The following is a 19235-nucleotide window of genomic DNA, read 5'->3' as shown; positions in this document are numbered from 1 at the left end:
GAAGGGATTCCTTAATTGCGATTCGCAAATTGTGAGTCGCAATTAAGGAAATTTAAGAAACCGCAAAAAAAGAATCCGATTCCTGCTGCATAGCCTTTTGCGATTTCTTAATTGCGATTCCTTAATTTTCGCAATTAAGAAATCGCAAACGGCAACAATGATGCATGTGGCCGTTGGTTCTTTAAATTTATCAGCGTCAATTTGAGAGAAGAAGGCACCGTCGGAAGGAAATCAGGTATATACCACCTCCACGCTTTGATCGGCTCAAAACAGAAGCATCTAAGCCTAGTGAAGGGCGATCCTTGACCCCGTTTTCAGGCCAGGTCGCTCCCCCGACGCGTTAGCTCGCCGTGCTAGTGCCGTGTCTGTCCTGTGCCCTGCTGCTGCCGCCGGTTCGATCCCTGGTGGTCCAGGGGGCGTAAGCTTGCTCTCTATTCTGCTCTTTATTGCCTTTATTCTGCTGCCGATTGTACTGTCTCCACTGTGTTACCCTTTTCTTTTTGATTCACGTTCTGTGCCCCATTGACTGTACTGTGTTGCCTGTACTCCCTTAGCATTTTTTCTTTTGTGCCCCTTTGTGTTGTGTTCTTGTTGTTTGTTTCCTCCACGTTTCTGTGCCACTTGCTCGACCTCGTTCCCACCGCTGCGTCCCCCGCGGCCCTGCCCCTCAATCCCCGATTGGTACCCGCTCCCCCTCCCAGCTGCTCCTCCCTCCCTCGACCTCTACATAATGCAGGCCGCTGCCGCGCCGAATGCGCACCTAAGGCAAGCCCATCTAACACCGTCCGCGCCTGGACCGCGCCCTGCGCCAGGACCACTGGCCACCATCGAGGACAGCCCACCAGACAGATCTACGACGTCGCCATCCTCCACGCACTCAACACCAGCCGGACCACCACCTGCCACCGAGCCACCCCGAACCCCACCCACGGATCCATCACCTGCCAAGCCTGCAAATTCACCTGCCTCTGCACCTCCACCCCGCACGCCGGACCAAGCATCAACAACAACCACCTTAAATGCATCCTCCTCAACACCCGCTCCGTCCACAGGCACGCCGTCGAACTCTGGAACATCCTCGACAAACCAGCGCCGGATGTCGCCTTCCTCACAGAAACCTAGATGAACGCCTCCTAAGCCCCCGACATCGCCGCAGCCATCCCAGAGGGCTACAAGATCACTAGAAGGGACCGCACCAACCAAACCGGAGGAGGCATATCCATCGTCCACAAAAACACCATCCGCATCACGACCAACTCCGACGATACCCTAACCGCCGCTGAACACCTTCACTTCCAGATACACACCGACCACAAGACCACCCTCAGAGGCACCCTCATCTACAGACCCCCGGGACCACGCACACAATTCAGCGAAGCCATCGCATACTTCATCAGCCCGCACGCCCTTACATCCTCCAACTACATCCTCCTAGGGGACCGAAACTTTCACCTTGAAACCATCAATGACAACAACACCACCACCCTGCTGGACAACCTCGCCAACCTCGGACTCAAGCGACTGGTGAACACCCCCACCCACTATGCCGGCCAAACGCTTGACCCAGTCTTCTCCTCCAGCGACCACATCTCCTTCAGCCACACAACCAGACTACCTTGGACAGACCACAGCTGCGTCCACTTCAGCTTCAGGAAAACCACGACCCACCACCGCCCACAACAGGCTCCCCGAAGATGTTAGGCAAGATCACCACCGACCAGCTCACCACCGACCAGCTCACCACCGACCAGCTCACCACCGACCAGCTCACCACCTCCCTGAGCCAGAACCCCCCCAGCAACACTATTGACTCCAACGAAGCAGCTCGCAACCTCAGACAGTGGCTCACCAACTGCGCCGACGCCCTTGCACCAATGAAGAATGCCCCCGGCAGACCAGGAAGCAACAAAGCCTCGTGGTTCACCAACGACCTCAAAATTTCCAAGAAATCCTGCCGGACCCTCGAAAAAGCCTGGCGCAACAACCAATCAACAGAAAACATGACAGCCCTCAAGAACGCCACCCACAAACACCACCAGCTGATCCGGACCACAAAAAAGACAGCGTTTAAGGAACGACTGGATAACAACGCCCGCAACAGCAAGGAACTCTTCAGCATAGTCAAAGAGTTCTCCAACTCAAACGCCAGCAACAATGACATCACACCCTCGCAAAACCTCTGCGACTCACTTGCCTCGTTCTTCCACCTCAAGATCGCCGACATACACAACAGCTTTGGCGCCATCACCACACACCCAACCACCAAACCTACGTTCCTCACCACCACCCTCTGCACCTGCACCCCCATCAGCACTGAAGACACCACCCACGTGATGAACACCATCCACTCCGGCTCCCCAGCCGACCCCTGTCCACACCACATCTTCAACAAAGCCGACACCATCATCACACCCCAACTCCGGAACATTATTAACTCCTCCTTCGCATTTGCCACCTTCCCGGAGAGCTGGAAAAATGCGGAGGTCAGCGCCCTCCTGAAAAAACCCACCGCAGACCCCATGGACCTAAAGAACGTCCGCCCCATCTCGCTCCTCCCTTTCCCCACCAAAGTCATCGAGAAGATCGTCAACAAACAACTGACCGCCTTCCTTGAGACAAACGACTCCCTCGACCCATCACAGTCAGGATTTCGAGCCAATCACAGCACCGAGACCGCCCTCATCGCAGCCACCGACGACTTCAGGTCCATGCTCGACAACAAGGAAACGGCTGCCCTCATCCTCCTCGACATCTCAGCCGCATTCGACACCTTCTGCCACTGCACCCTAACTTCACGCCTCCACCACGCCGGTATCCAAGGAAAGGTCCTGGAAAGGGTCACCTCCTTCCTCGCCGACAGAACCCAGAGAGTCCGCCTGCCTCCCTTCCGCTCAGCAGCCACCAAGATCATCTGCGGTGTTCCTCAAGGCTCCTCGCTCAGCCCCACCCTCTTCAACGTCTACATGAGCCCCCTTGCAGCCATCGCACGTCAACACAACCTCAACATCATCTCCTACGCTGACGACACCCAGCTGATCCTCTCCCTCACCAACGACCCCGCCACCACCAGAGTCAGCCTCCAGGAAGAAATGAAAGACGTCGCGGAATGGATGAAGCTCCGCCGTCTGAAACTGAACTCAGACAAGACGGAAGTCCTCATCTTCAGACCACCCCCCTCCGCCTGGGACGACTCCTGGTCGCCCCCTGCACTGGGTACCACCCCGAAGCCCACAGACCACGCATGTAACCTGGGCTTCATCCTAGACTCCTCCCTCACGATGACCAAGCAAGTCAACGCCGTCTCATCATCTGGCTTCAACATCCTGCGCATGCTCCGAAAGATCTTCCGGTGGATCCCAACCGGAACCAGAAAAACAGTCACCCAGGCCCTCGTCACCAGCCGACTGGACTACGGGAATGCCCTCTGCGCTGGAACCACAGCCAAACTACAGAAAAGACTCCAGCGCATACAAAACCCCTCTGCACAACTCATCCTGGACATCCCCCGCCACAGCCACATCTCCGCCCACCTGAGAGACCTGCACTGGCTCCCGGTCAACAAGCGGATCATGTTCAGGCTCCTCAGCCACGCACACAAAGCCCTCCACGACACGGCCCCACATACCTCAACAACCGCTTCATGTTCTACACTCCCACCCGCCAGCTACGATCCGCCAGCCTCACCCTCGCCACTGTCCCACGGATTCGCAGAACCACCACCGGGGGAAGATCCTTCTCCTACCTAGCGGCCAAGACATGGAACTCCCTCCCCGCACACCTTCGGCTGACCCAGGACCATCTCTCCTTCAGGAAGCAACTCAACACCTGGCCCTTCCAGCAGTAGCAGCACCCCCACCCCCACCCCAGCGCCTTGAGACCCTAGCGGGTGAGTAGTGCGCTTTACAAATCTGATTATTGATTGATTGATTGATTGATTGATTAGTGAAGTGAGTTCTGTAGAGGAACCTATGCGGATTGGATCTATGCGGGGTCCTTTAACCAAAGAAGAAATAGAGAAGAGAAGAAGTGGCAAGCTGTGTATGTACTGTGGAAGCGCAGGTCATTTTGTCAAAAAATTTCCCAAAAGGCCCAAAATTAATACATGGGTAAAAGACAGGCCCCACCAGTAGATGGAGTTGCTCAGGTGTGTGCTGCTGAGGAGACAACTCCAAATGCACAGTTTTTAGCGAATATGTTGCAGTCAGCTGCATCTCATTTAATATTCTTCAGTCTGATATAATTTCAAGACATTGAAGTGGATGAAGTATCGGTCATGGTGGATTCTGGGGCCACCGGAAATTTTTGTGACATCAAATTCGCATAAAGCCTTGGGAATCAATTGTGTCAAGAAAGAGAATCTGTAGCCAGTTTGTCCTGTGGATGGTACTAACTAATCCTCCAGCCCAATCCTCGATGACACAGAAGAGATCACTTTGGGCTAGAAGTTGGATAAATTCAATTTAGCGAGTCCTTGATAGCGATTTTTACCGAATCGCTATTAAGGACTCGCTAAATTGATGTAGTGAGGAATCGCTAAAATATTAGCGATTCCTTAATATTACTTAATAACGAATTGCTAATTGAGATTCGTTAATAAGGAATACCTAGCCATTCATCCCTATGGGCAATGAGGCCCATAGGAATGAATGGGAATATATTCACTATTTGCGATTCGGTATTAAAGAATCGCAAACAGCGGGAGCTATTTCAAGGGTGCCAGGGCGTCAAAAGGACACCCTGTTTTACCCTTGAAATGTGCATGTGTGCACATGTGGCGCACACACATGCCCTAAGGGTATGGATGTGTGACACATGGCACATTTAAAAAAGCAAAAAAGTGCTTTTTTAAAGGAAATCGCTAATTACCACCAACTTGAAGTTGGTGGTAATTAGCGATTCCTTAAGGCTGAAGTGCACTTGTTTTGTGCTACTTACATTGCATTTAAGGAATCCCAATTTCCGATTCCTTAAATGCAACAGCAAAATAAGGAATCACAGTTTTGCGATTCCTTATTTCGCAAGTAGGTTTGAACTGACCTACATTGCTCTCTGCGAATTTCTGAGTGACCGTTCAATATTTGGCCACCTACATCTGGCCTATTGTTTGGACATGGAAAACATCAGAGTATTTTAAGTTTCAGTCTCATAGATGCCCCTCAAATTCAATTGATTATGGGTCTGCCGTGGTTGACTGAACATAATCAGAAGATCGATTAGGCAAAAAGAACAGTTGAATTGAACTCAGAGCATTGTCAGAAACATTGCTTTGATTCCCGAATTACAGTTTCACAGCAGACTCTATCAGTTCTCCTGGCAGATCAGGCTCAGATCATTTGCGCAGTAGAAACACCGAGTATACCAAGATCTGACTGCCGTTTTTGATAAAAAGGAGGCTGAGAAACTTCCCCCACATCGGGAATATGATTGCAGGATCGAACTAGAACCTGGGGCGTCTTTGCCCTGCAGTCCCATTTATGCAATATCTGAAGTGGAAAATAAACATTTGAAGGATTACTTGGATTGATACTTAGCAAATGGGTTCATTCGATACTCATAGTCCCAGGTCTCCTCCCTGTTATTCTTCATCCCTAAGAAGGATGGAAAGTTGAGGTCCTGCATAAACTATCGAGCCTTGAATCACATCACCAAAAAGAATCCATACACCTTACCCTTGATCTCGGAACTTCTTGACCAGGTCAATGAAACCCAAATCTACACCAAGCTGGATCTAAGGGGAGCCTACCACCGAGTTTGCATGGCTGAGGGTGATGAGTGGAAAACTACATTTCAAAATCGTTTTGGCCCGTTCGAATATCAAGTCATGCCATTCGGCCTGTGTAACGTGCCCGCCGCATTTCAGAACATTGTTAACCACATTCTACGAACATTTTTGGATCATTTTGCTGTTGTTTACATTGTTGACATCCTTATATTCTCAGCCAATTTGGAGGAACATGTTATGCATGTTTTAACAATTCTGGAACTATTGTTAGAGAACCAATTGGTTGTTAAATTGGAGAAATGTGTTTTTCACACTAATCGAGTGGAGTTCCTGGGTTTCATTCTCTCCTTTGATGGTGTATCGATGGATTATTATAAAGTCAGAGCTATAAAGGATTGGCCAGCTCCCCGCTCTGTAAAGGAAATACAAAGATTTATGAGTTTTGTAAATTTTTACAGGCGGTTCATTCCAAACTTCTCAGAGAAGGTTAGTCCCATCACTCTGTTACTCAAGAAGAAGGAAAAGTTTATCTGGAATGATGATACTAAGGAAGCCTTTCAACTTCTGAAGGAAACCTCCATCACAGCCCCAGTATTGGCTTACGCAAATCCAGACGAACCTTTCTATGTGGAAACAGATACTTCCAACTTGTCAACGGTGAAATTCTCTCTCAAAGGCATAAGGAGACTGGTCAGCTGTATCCAGTGGCGTACCGCTCTCCCAAACTAACAGCCACGGAAATTAATTACTCCATTGCGGATAAACAATTGTTAGCTGTCAAGGATGCGTTCCAAGAGTGGAGACACTATGTATTGGGCGCGAAACATGTAATCACCATCTTCACACATCATCGGAATTTACAATTCCTCAAATCTGCAAGAATGCTTACCCCACGACAACTTTGTGGTCTCTCTTTTTCGCAGACTATGACTTTGTCCTGACCCACAAGCCCGGTTCAGTAAATGGTAAGGCCAGCACTCTCTCCCGTTTGCATACTGGTGAAGTAAAAGAAATTCCACAAGAAGGTCATATAATCCCTGAGGAAAAAAATGTGAGAACGATTTTGTACCCGGAGCTGTGGAAAGGATAAGAGAAAGTTTTCTGCCAGTGGAAATCCAGAGTTGGACTTTGGAAAGTCCTGATAGAGAAATCCAGGAAGGGAGGCTTTCAAGTGAGGCTTTATGTATCAGACAGCAACTTGCAGAATGAAGTAATCCAACTGTTTCATGATGTATCGATGGATGATTATAAAGTCAGAGCTATAAAGGATTGGCCAGCTCCCCGCTCTGCAAAAGGAAATACAAAGATTTCTGAGTTTTGCAAATTTTTACAGGCGGTTAGTTCCAAACTTCTCAGAGAAGGTTAGTCCCATCACTCTGTTACTCAAGAAGAAGGAAACGTTTATCTGGAATGATGATATTGAGGAAACCTTTCAACTTCAGAAGGAAACCTTCATCACAGCCCCAGTATTGGCTTACGCAAATCCAGAGGAACCTTTCTATGTGGAAACAGATACTGCCAACATGGCCATTGGTGAAATTCTCACTCAAAGGCATAAGGAGACTGGTCAGCTGCATCCAGTGGTGTACTGCTCTCGCAAACTAACAGCCACGGAAATTAATTACTCCATTGCGAATAAACAATTGTTAGCTGTCAAGGATGCGTTCCAAGAGTGGAGACACTGTGTATTGGGTGCGAAACATGTAATCACCATCTTCACAGATCATCAGAATTTACAATTCCTCAAATCTGCAAGAACGCTTACCCCACGACAACTTTGTGGTCTCTCTTTTTCGCAGACTATCACTTTGTCCTGACCTACAAGCCCGGTTCAGTAAATGGAAAGGCCAGCACTCTCTCCCGTTTGCATACTGGTGAAGTAAAAAAGTAAAAGAAATTCCACAAGAAGGTCACATAATCCCTGAGGAAAAAAATGTGGGAACGATTTTGTACCTGGAGCTGGAAGAAAGGATAAGGGCAAGTTTTCCGCCAGTGGATATCCAGAGTTGGACTTTGGAAGGTCCTGATAGAGAAATCCAGGAAGGGAGGCTTTCAAGGGAGGCTTTATGTATCAGACAGCAACTTGCAGAATGAAGTCATCCATGTGTTTCATGATAATCCACTAGCTGGTCACAAGGGTGCGAAGAAGACCTTGGAACTTTTGAAACAAATGTTTTGGTAGCCAGGCATGGAGTCTAAGGTTAGGCAGTATGTTGCATCTTGTGAACCTTGTGTTAAGGGGAAGGCCAGTAGACATGCACCCCAGGGATGCTAATGCCCTTACCTGTAGCCCCCTATCCCTGGTATACAGTTTCTAGGGATTTTATTGTTGACCTGCCTTCTAGCCATGGGTATTCCACCATTTTGGTGGTGGTAGATCATTTTACCAAGATGAGCCATTATATTCCTTTAGCCGCACTTCCAACTGCGGCCCAGTTAGCAAACTTGTTCACTCAGCACATTGTAAAATCACACAGAACTCCTAAGGTAGTGATTTCTGATCAGGATTCACAATTTGTGTCTCTCTTTTGTAGATCTTTCTTGGAATGTTCAGGTGTGGGTTCCCGCTTGTCTACCAGTTTCGATCCTAAACCTAAGACTGATGCACATATTGAAAGAGTGAATCAGGATTTAGAGCGATATTTGCGATTAGGAGGGAGATTGGCCCGCTGTGCTCTGGGCAGCAGAATTTGCCTACAATAATTCAGTGCACTCTTCTACAGGGTATTCCCCTTTCTTTTTTAACTCTGGCAGACACCCTAACATGTTAATAGAAAAAACTGAGAGTAAGGTACCAGCAGTGGAGGTAGTTATGCAGGAGTTACAACCGGCTTATCAAGTAGCTACTGAAAATTTAGCAAAAGAGAAACAGTCACATAAGGTGCAGGCCGACAAGAGTAGAAGGGAAAGTCCAGTTTTTTAGTCTGGGGATCAGGTTTGAATCTCCACTCGAAACATGCAGCTAAAAGGGAACAGAAAGTTTCAATCCAGATTTGTGGGCCCTTTTGTTGTAGATAGAATGATAAATCTAGTTTGTGTAAAGGTCAAACTCCCCCAAAAATTGAAGTTACACCTAGTTTTTTATGTTTCTCTGATCAAAAGAAATCGCCCTAATTTAAGGAAGATTTTACCTCCAGCACCAGTTTTAGTGAACTCAGAGGAAGAGTTGAGGTGAAAAGAATTAATTGATTCCAAGATTAGAAGGGGACGGCTGTTCAACTTGATTGACTGGAACGGTATTGGCCCAGAGGAGAGGTCCTGGGAACCTAGTTCTGATGTGCTTGCCCCCACGTTGGTGAAGGAATTCCATAGGACTCATCCTCAGAAGCCCAAGGAGAGAGGAGGAGGGTTCTTGGTGGGGGGTATTGTCAGGACTGATCGATTTTCCCTTAGACAAAAGCTTTCCTTACCTGTTTCAGCATTGAAAAAAAATTGAATTCCACAGACAAGTTCATTTAAGTTGGAGTCAATTGTTTGCCAGGAGATTCGTTCAGCAGCACATGAACTAGATGTGGCTGCTGCTGAGATTCCAACCTGGCGGGTTAATGCAGTTCTGAGTTAGCGTTTCAGTGTTTTTGCTCTTTCTGATGTCTGGCAGGTGATTCTGCTCGCGCACCTGAAGTGCCTTGCCTCAGCGCTTCGTGTTTACTGTCAGGAGAAAGGTAGCGAGGGTCTACCTCTCACTAATTTGGTATTTGCCCAATTTGCAGAGTGTCCTGAAATCTGTGTGCCTTTCCCTTGCCGTCCTTGAGGGAGTTTGCAGGTATTCTAATTTTGGGACTTCAGTCGGTCGTCTGAAGAGTTATTTACGGAAGGTTTTCCCATCTTTAGTCCCAAATCCGGGTTTTCCCCACTAGAGAGCGCATTTAGTCAAGAAGAGAATTTTTTTCCCTGTGAAAGCAAAGAGTTATTATCTTTCCGGACTATTTTAGTGAGAATTTTTCAGGAATATATATTTCATGCTCCACAAGGAAGTGTTGTTGACATATGGTGCAGTCAGAATTGCACTGCGTAGACTAATACAATTTTGAAGCATTATTTCTGAACACTTTGAAGAACCTATTTGCGCAGTGCTTTTCCCCAGACAGCATTTAAAGTAATCTCAACAGACTCTCTATCTTGCCACACATAAGTTCAAGTTCAAGTTCAGAAATTTGTATAGCGCACTACTCACCCATAGGGTCTCAAGGCGCTTGTGGGAGGGGGTGCATTATTTATCGAATAGCCAGGTTTTAAGTTCCTTTCTGAAGGAAATGTGGTTCTGTGTGAGGCGGAGGTGAGTGGGGAGAGAGTTCCAGGTCTTGGCCGCCAGGTAGGTGAAGGATCTTCCTCCCATGGTGGATCTGTGGATGTGCGGAACTGCGGCAAGCGCTTGGTTGTAGGATCTTAGTTGGCGGGTGGGTGTGTAGAAGGACAGTCGTGTGTTGAGGCATTCGGGTCCTAGTTTGTAGAGGGCCTTGTGAGCGTGGGTGAGGAGACTGAACGTTATTCTCTTGTTGACGGGAAGCCAGTGGAGGTCTTTCAGGTGGCCGGCAATGTGAACTTGGCGAGGAATGTCCAATATGAGTCTGGCTGATGCATTTTGGATGCGTTGGAGTTTTTTCTGTAATTTGGCTGTGTTTCCGGCGTAGAGGGTGTTTCCATAGTCCAGTCGGCTAGTGACCAGTGCGTGGGTGATCGTCTTTCTTGTTTCGGTGGGGATCCAGCGGAAGATTTTTTTGAGCATACGGAGTACGTTGAAGCAAGAGGATGAGACGGCGTTAATTTGTAGGTCATCGAGAGGGAGGAGTCTAGGATGAAGCCCAGGTTACGTGCGTGATCTGTAGGTATGGGTGCTGTGCCCAGGGCTGATGGCCACCAAGAGTCGTCCCAGGCAGAAGGGGAAGATCCTAGGATGAGAACTTCAGTTTTGTCTGAGTTAAGACCCATCGTCCACTACTTGCTGTGCTTTCCACAATCTACAAGAAGGTTGCACCCGCCGCGAGTTCGGCTGGCCCCAGGTGGGATACTGTGTTTTGGATTCAATTTGGGCTGCCGAAACGCCGCTTACGGACGCTGTTGACCGATGCAGGTTGTGGCTTATACAAAGCTAGATTGCTCCACCATTGTGTGACACTCACAGTGTGTTCGTTCTATTAGCGGCAGGCGAGGGGATGTGCAGGCACAGTTGTTACGGCTGCCAATAAAGTTTTTTGCTATGGGAGCGCCATCGGCCTTTCATTGGCCAAGGATCCACCAACCACATGGCAGTTCCGTTTAAATAACTGTGCCGCTTTACTGACGGCTTTCCGCACTGATGACGGCAAGAGCCAGAAACGCGTCTGCGGATACTTTCTAGCCGACACACAACCCGAGCGTGCACCGGACCTTGGGAGTACCATGAACTCCTTGTTTTTGCTGTGTTACAAGCGGTTTCCACCACCGCTTCCCGGTTGCACCCGCCGCGAGTTCGGCTGGCCCCAGGTGGGATACTGTGTTTTGGATATATATATATATATATATATATATATATATATATATATATATATATATATATATATATATATGTATATATATATATATATATATATATATATATATATATATATATATATATATATATATATATATATATATATATATATATATATATATATATATATATATATATATATATATTCCTACTTACCACTGCTATCAGCGCAGTTCTTTCCAGCTTCTTTGTCTTGGGTGAGAAAAGAAAGAAGAATGTAGTGACTCAATGCTGGGGTAAGGAAACTTTCTTTTTCACAAGTACTACATTACAAGAGAGAAGCTAATTCCAAAGAGTGCACAGGTACATTTAGATGAGAGTGAGTTATCAAAGTGATACAAAAGATGTATTTGCAAGAGTATTAGGAGGTCAGATCGAGAAAGTCCTCCAGGTGAAACCCCTGCGGCAGTCTCTCTTTTTCTTCCTATTTCCTTTTCCCCCTCCTTTCTGCGGACAAAGTTATTCTGGTGCGCAGTGGGGATGGGGAGTTGGAAAAATATCGTCTTACAGTTTCAGTCCTTGCTCTTGCCCTTGACGTCGGTTTTAGAAGCGTTGCAGAAGCAGTTGAGTGAAACTAAGGAAGAGGTTAAGAAATCTAGTCAGGAAGCTAGTTTGCTTCTACAATGTTTTGAGGAGTTTTCTGCTGGTACCAGTTCACGCACTAGATAGCATAAATTCCAGCCTTTCTCACCCTCTCCCTCAGCCGCAGAGTTAACAACCCAAGGTATCAATGCCATCTCCCAACAATCCCATTAGCCCCGCCAGAGAGGTTTCATGGGGACCCACACAAGGCACAGATTTTTTTCACGCAGTGCTCTTCTCCTTTCTCGTGTAGGCCCATTAACTTTAGAGAAGACCAATCCAAGGTCTTTCATACTGTCTTGCCTGAGTGGAGATGCTGCTGCTTGGTCCATGCCCTTAGTGAACACCAATGATCCCATTCTTTATAATTTTGAGGAGTTTAAGTTGGAGTTTGTGCGCATTTTTCACCGAAGAGCCGTTTTGCAAACTACAGACAATGAACTCTTAGATCTGAAACAAGGAAATTGTGAATTGGTAGCCTACCTCGCACATTTTAATAAGTTAATAGTGGAAACTAACTGGTCGGAGGCTAAGAGAGCTGCCATCTTTTATGGAGGGTTAAAGTATGAGTTGAAAGATGGATTGGCCCAAATTCCCAAGAGACCCACTGAGTTGTCCGGACTAATAGATTGGGTTCTTTAAATTGATCAGCGTCAATTTGAGAGAAGAAGGCAGCGTCGGAAGGAAATCAGGTTTATACCACCTCCATGCTTTGATCGGCTCAAAACAGAAGCATCTAAGCCTAGTGAAGGGCGACCCTTGACCCCGTTTTCAGGCCGGGTCGCTCCCCCGATGCATTAGCTCGCCGTGCTAGTGCTGTGTCTGCCCTGTGCCCCGCTGCTGCCGCCGGTTCGATCCCTGGTGGTCCAGTGGGCGTAAGCTTGCTCTCTATTCTGCTCTTTATTGCCTTTATTCTGCTGCCGATAGTACTGTCTCCACTGTGTTACCCTTTTCTTTTTGATTCACGTTCTGTGCCCCATTGACTGTACTGTGTTGCCTGTACTCCCTTAGCATTTTTTCTTTTGTGCCCCTTTGTTCACGTTGTTTGTTTCCTCCACGTTTCTGTGCCACTTGCTCCCCCTCGTTTTCGCCGCTGCGTCCCCCGCGGCCCCGCCCCCAACCCCCGATTGGTCCCCGCTCCCCCTCCCAGCTGCTCCTCCCTCCCTCGACCTCTACATAATGCAGGCCGCAGCACGGCCGCGCCGCTGGCGCGCCGAAAGCGCACCTAAGGCAAGCCCGTCTGCGCCCGTCCGTGCCTGGACCGCGCCCAGCGCCAGCACACCAGGCCCCCGTCGAAGACAGCCCACCAGATGGATCTACGACGTCGCCATCCTCCATGCACTCAACACCAGCCGGACCACCGCCTGCCACCGAGCCACCCCGAAACCCACCCACGGATCCATCACCTGCCAAGCCTGCAAATTCACCTGCCTCCGCACCTCCACCCCGCACGCCGGACCAAGCAACAACAACAACCACCTCAAGTGCATCCTCCTCAACACCCGCTCCGTCCACAGGCACGCCGTCGAACTCTGGAACATCCTCGACACAACAGCACCGGACGTCGCCTTCCTCACAGAAACCTGGATGAACGCCTCCTAAGCCCCCGACATCACCACAGCCATCCCTCCCAGAGGGCTACAAGATCACTAGAAGGGACCGCCCCAACCAAACCGGAGGAGGCATCGCCATCGTCCACAAAAACATCATCCGCATCACGACCAACTCCGACGATACCCTCACCGCCGCCGAACACCTTTCTTCCAGATACACACCAACCACAAGACTACCCTCAGAGGTACCCTCATCTACAGACCCCCGGGACCACGCACACAATTCAGCGAAGCCATCGCAGACTTCATCAGCCCACACGCCCTTACATCCTCCAACTACATTCTCCTAGGGAACCTCAACTTCCACCTTAAAAACAACAATGACAACAACACCACCACCCTGCTGGACAACCTCGCCAACCTCGGACTCAAGCAACTGGTGAACACCCCCACCCACTACGCCGGCCACACGCTTGACCCAGTCTTCTCCTCCAGCGACCGCATCTCCTTCAGCCACACAACCAGACTACCTTGAACAGACCACAGCTGCGTCCACTTCAGCTTCAGGAAAACCACGACCCACCACCACCCGCAACAGGCTCCCGGAAAATGCTAGGGCAAGATCACCACCGACCAGCTCACCACCGACCAGCTCACCACCTCCCTGAGCCAGAACCCCCCCAGCAACACTACGGACTCCAACGAAGCAGCCCGCAACCTCACACAGTGGCTCACCAACCCCGCCGATGCCCTTGCACCAATGAAGAATGCCCCCGGCAGACCAGGAAGCAACAAAGCCTCGTCGTTCACCAACGACCTCAAAATTTCCAAGAAATCCTGCCGGACCCTCGAAAAAGCCTGGCGCAGCAACCAGTCAACGGAAAACATGACAGCCCTCAAAAACGCCACACGCAAACTCCACCAGCTGATCCGGACCACAAAAATGACAGCGTTTAAGGAACGACTGGATAACAATGCCCGCAATAGCAAGGAACTCTTCAGCATCGTCAAAGAGTTCTCCAACCCAAACGCCAGCAACAATGACATCACGCCCTCGCAAAACCTCTGCGACTCACTTGCCTCGTTCTTCCACCTCAAGATCGCCGACATACACAACAGCTTTGGCGCCCACACCACACCCCCAATCACCAAACCTACGTTCCTCACCACCACCCTCTGCACCTGGACCCCCATCAGCACGGAAGACACCACCCACGTGATGAACACCATCCACTCTGGTTCCCCAGCCGACCCCTGTCCACACCACATCTTCAACAAAGCCGACACCATCATCGCACTCCAACTCCGGAACATCATTAACTTCTCCTTCGCATCTGCCACTTTCCCGGAGAGCTGGAAACATGCGGCGGTCAGCGCCCTCCTGAAGAAACCCACCGCGGACCCCACAGACCTCGAGAACCTCCGCCCCAACTCGCTCCTCCCTTTCCCAGCCAAAGTCATCAAGAAGATCATCAACAAACAACTGACTGCCTTCCTCGAGACAAACGACTCCCTTGACCCATCACAGTCAGGATTTTGAGCCAACCACAGCACCGAGACCGCCCTCATCGCAGCCACCGACGACATCAGGTCCATGCTCGACAACGGGGAAACAGCTGCCCTCATCCTCCTCGACCTCTCGGCCGCATTCGACACCGTCTGCCACGGCACCCTAACTTCACGCCTCCACCACGCCGGTATCCAAGAAAAGGCCCTGGAATGGGTCACATGCTTCCTGGTCGAGAGAACCCAGAGAGTCCGCCTGCCTCCCTTCCGCTCAGCAGCCACCAAGATCATCTGCGGCGTTCCTCAAGGCTCCTCGCTCAGCCCCACCCTCTTCAACGTCTACATGAGCCCCCTCGCAGCCATCGCACGCCAACACAACCTCAACATCATCTCCTACGCTGACGACACCCAGCTGATCCTCTCCCTCACCAACGACCCCGCCACCACCAGAGCCAGCCTCCAGGAAGAAATGAAAGATGTCGCGGAATGGATGAAGCTCAGCCGTCTGAAACTGAACTCAGACAAGGCGGAAGTCCTCATCTTCGGACCATCCCCCTCCACCTGGGACGACTCCTGGTCGTCCCCTGCACTGGGTACCACCCCGAAGCCCAAAGACCACGCACGTAACCTGGGCTTCATCCTAGACTCCTCCCTCACGATGACCAAGCAAGTCAACGCCGTCTCATCATCTGGCTTCAACACCCTGCGCATGCTCCGAAAGACCTTCCGGTGGATCCCGACCGAAACCAGAAAAACGGTCACCCAGGCCCTCGTCACCAGCCGACTGGACTACAGGAATGCCCTCTGCGCTGGAACCACAGCCAAACTACAGAAAAGACTCCAGCGCATACAAAACGACTCTGCACAACTCATCCTGGACATCCCCCGCCACAGACACATCTCCGCCCACCTGAGAGACCTGCACTGACTCCCGGTCTACAAGAGGATCGCATTCAGGCTCCTCAGCCACGCACACAAAGCCATCCACGACACGGCCCCACATACCTCAACAACCGCCTCATGTTCTACACTCCCACTCGCCAGCTACGATCCGCCAGCCTCGCCCTCGCCACTGTCCCATGAATTCGCAGAACCACCACCGGAGGAAGATCCTTCTCCTACCTAGCGGCCAAGACATGGAACTCCCTCCCAGCACAACTTCGGCTGACCCAGGACCATCTCTCCTTCAGGAAGCAACTCAAGACCTGGCCCTTCCAGCAGTAGCAGCACCCCCACCCCCACCCTAGCGCCTTGAGACCCTAGCGGGTGAGTAGCGCGCTTTACAAATCTGCTGATTGATTGATTGATTGATTAGTGAAGTGAGTTCTGGAGAGGAACCTATGCGGATTGAATCTGTGCGGGGTCCTGTAACCAAAGAAGAAATAGAGAAGAGAAGAAGTGGCTAGCTGTGTATGTACTGTGGAAGCGCAGGTCATTTTGTCAAAAAATTTCCCAAAAGGCCCAAAATTAATACATGGGTAAAAGACAGGCCCCACCAGTAGATGGAGTTGCTCAGGTGTGTGTTGCTGAGGAGACAACTCCAAATGCACAGTTTTTAGCGAATATGTTGCAGTCAGCTGCATCTCATTTAATATTCTTCAGTCTGATAAAATTTCAAGACATTGAAGTGGATGAAGTATCGGTCATGGTGGGTTCTGGGGCCACCGGAAATTTTTGTGACATCAAATTCGCAAAAGCCTTGGGAATCCATTTTGTCAAGAAAGAGAAGCTGTAGCCAGTTTGTGCTGTGGATGGTACTAACTAATCCTCCAGCCCAATCATCGATGACACAGAAGAGATCACTTTGGGCTAGATGTAGGTAAATTCAATTTAGCGAGTCCTTGATAGCGATTTTTACCGAATCGCTATTAAGGACTCGCTAAATTGATGTAGTGAGGAATTGCTAAAATATTAGCGATTCTTTAATATTACTCAATAACGAATTGCTAATTGAGATTCGTTAATAAGGAATACCTAGCCATTCATCCCTAGGGGCAAGGAGGCCCATAGGAATGAATGGGAAGATATTCACTATTTGCGATTCAGTATTAAAGAATCGCAAACAGCGGGAGCTATTTCAAGGGTGCCAGGGTGTCAAAAGGATACCCTGTTGCACCCTTGAAATGGGCATGTGTGCACATGTGGCGCACATACATGCCCTAAGGGTATGGATGTGTGATACATGCCACATTTAAAAAAGCAAAAAAGTGCTTTTTTAAAGGAAATCGCTAATTACCACCAACTTGAAGTTGGTGGTAATTAGCGAATCCTTAAGGCTGAAGTGCACTTGTTTTGTGCTACTTACATTGCATTTAAGGACTCCCAATTTCCGATTCCTTAAATGGAAGAGCAAAATAAGGAATCACAGTTTTGCGATTCTTTATTTCGCAAGTAGGTTTGAACTGCCCTACATTGCTCTCTGCGAATTTCTGAGTGATCGTTCGATATTTGGCCACCTACATCTGGCCCATTGTTTGGACATGGAAAACATCAGAGTATTTTAAGTTTCAGTCTCATAGATGCCCCTCAAATTCAATTGATTATGGGACTGCCATGGTTGACTGAACATAATCAGAAGATCTATTAGGCAAAAAGAACAGTTGAATTGAACTCAGAGCATTGTCAGAAACATTGCTTTGATTCTCGAATTACAGTTTCACAGCAGACTCTATCAGTTCTCCTGGCAGATCAGGCTCAGATCATTTGCGCAGTAGAAACACAGAGTATACCAAGATCTGACTGCCGTTTTTGATGAAAAGGAGGCTGAGAAACTTCCCCCACATCGGGAATATGATTGCAGGATCGAACTAGAACCTGGGGTGTCTTTGCCCTGCAGTCCCATTTATGCAATATCTGAAGTGGAAAATAAACATTTGAAGGATTACTTGGATTGATACTTAGCAAATGGGTTTATTCGATACTCTTAGTCCCCAGTCTCCTCCCCATTATTCTTCATCCCTAAGAAGGATGGAAACTGGAGGTCCTGCATAAACTATTGAGCCTTGAATCACATCACCAAAAAGAATCCATACCCCTTACCTTTGATCTCGGCACTTCTTGACCAGGTCAATGAAACTCAAATCTACATCAAGCTGGATCTAAGGAGAGCCTACCACCTAGTTCGCATGGCTGAGGGTGATGAGTGGAAAACTGCATTTCAAAATCGTTTTGGCCTGTTCGAATATCAAGTCATGCAATTCGGCCTGTGTAACGCGCCCGCGCATTTCAGAACATTGTTGACCACATTCTACGAACATTTTTGGATCATTTTGCTGTTGTTTACATCGTTGACATCCTTATATTCTCAGCCAATTTGGAGGAACATGTTATGCATGTTCTAACAATTCTGGAACGATTGTTAGAGAATCAATTGGTTGTTAAATTGGAGAAATGTGTTTTTCACACTAATCGAGTGGAGCTCCTGGGTTTCATTCTCTCCTTTGATGGTGTATCGATGGATGATTATAAAGTCAGAGCTATAAAGGATTGGCCAGCTCCCCGCTCTGTAAAGGAAATACAAAGATTTCTGAGTTTTGCAAATTTTTACAGGCGGTTAATTCCAAACTTCTCAGAGAAGGTTAGTCCCATCACTCTGTTACTCAAGAAGAAGGAAAAGTTTATCTGGAATGATGATACTGAGGAAGCCTTTCAACTTCTGAAGGAAACCTTCATCACTGCCCCAGTATTGGCTTACGCAAATCCAGAGGAACCTTTCTATGTGGAAACAGATACTTCCAACATGGCCATTGGTGAAATTCTCTCTCAAGGGCATAAGGAGACTGGTCAGCTGCATCCAGTGGTGTACCGCTCTCGCAAACTAACAGCCACGGAAATGAATTACTCCATTGCGGATAAACAATTGTTAGCTGTCAAGGATGCGTTCCAAGAGTGGAGACACTATGTATTGGGTGCGAAAAATGTAATCACCATCCTCACAGATCATCGGAATTTACAATTCCTCAAATCAGCAAGAACGCTTACCCCACGACAACTTCGTGGTCTCTCTTTTTCGCAGACTATGACTTTGTCCTGACCTACAAGCCTGGTTCAGTAAATGGAAAGGCCCGTACTCTCTCCCGTTTGCATACTGGTGAAGTAAAAGAAATTCCACAAGAAGGTCATATAATCCCTGAGGAAAAAAATGTGGGAACGATTTTGTACCCGGAGCTGGAAGAAAGGATAAGAGCAAGTTTTCCGCCAGTGGAAATCCAGAGTTGGACTTTGGAAGGTCCTGATAGAGAAATCCAGGAAGGGAGGCTTTCAAGGGAGGCTTTATGTATCAGACAGCAACTTGCAGAATGAAGTCATCCAACTGTTTCATGATAATCCACTAGCGGGTCACAAGGGTGCGAAGAAGACC

The 19235-nt window shown here is 48.6% G+C and overlaps 1 protein-coding gene across 4 annotated transcripts in view; it reads right to left on the bottom strand.

Annotated features, from left to right (window-relative positions):
• The window catches only part of LOC147729103 (uncharacterized), a 471563-nt gene that overhangs the window by 289431 nt on the left and 162897 nt on the right, over positions 1-19235 (bottom strand). Inside the window, exon 4 of one of the 4 annotated variants that reach the window (XM_086959389.1) lies at positions 11391-11426. The exons of the other annotated variants lie outside the window; for them this stretch is intronic. Within the exon in view, the coding sequence (XP_086815515.1) occupies positions 11391-11426 (36 nt within the window). The remainder of the gene's footprint in view (positions 1-11390; positions 11427-19235) is intronic. 4 annotated transcript variants of the gene reach the window in all.

This window comes from Lissotriton vulgaris, chromosome 2_2 (assembly GCF_964263255.1).
Source record: "Lissotriton vulgaris chromosome 2_2, aLisVul1.2, whole genome shotgun sequence".
NCBI lineage: Eukaryota > Metazoa > Chordata > Amphibia > Caudata > Salamandridae > Lissotriton > Lissotriton vulgaris.
This window is presented reverse-complemented; position numbering and strand designations above follow the sequence as displayed.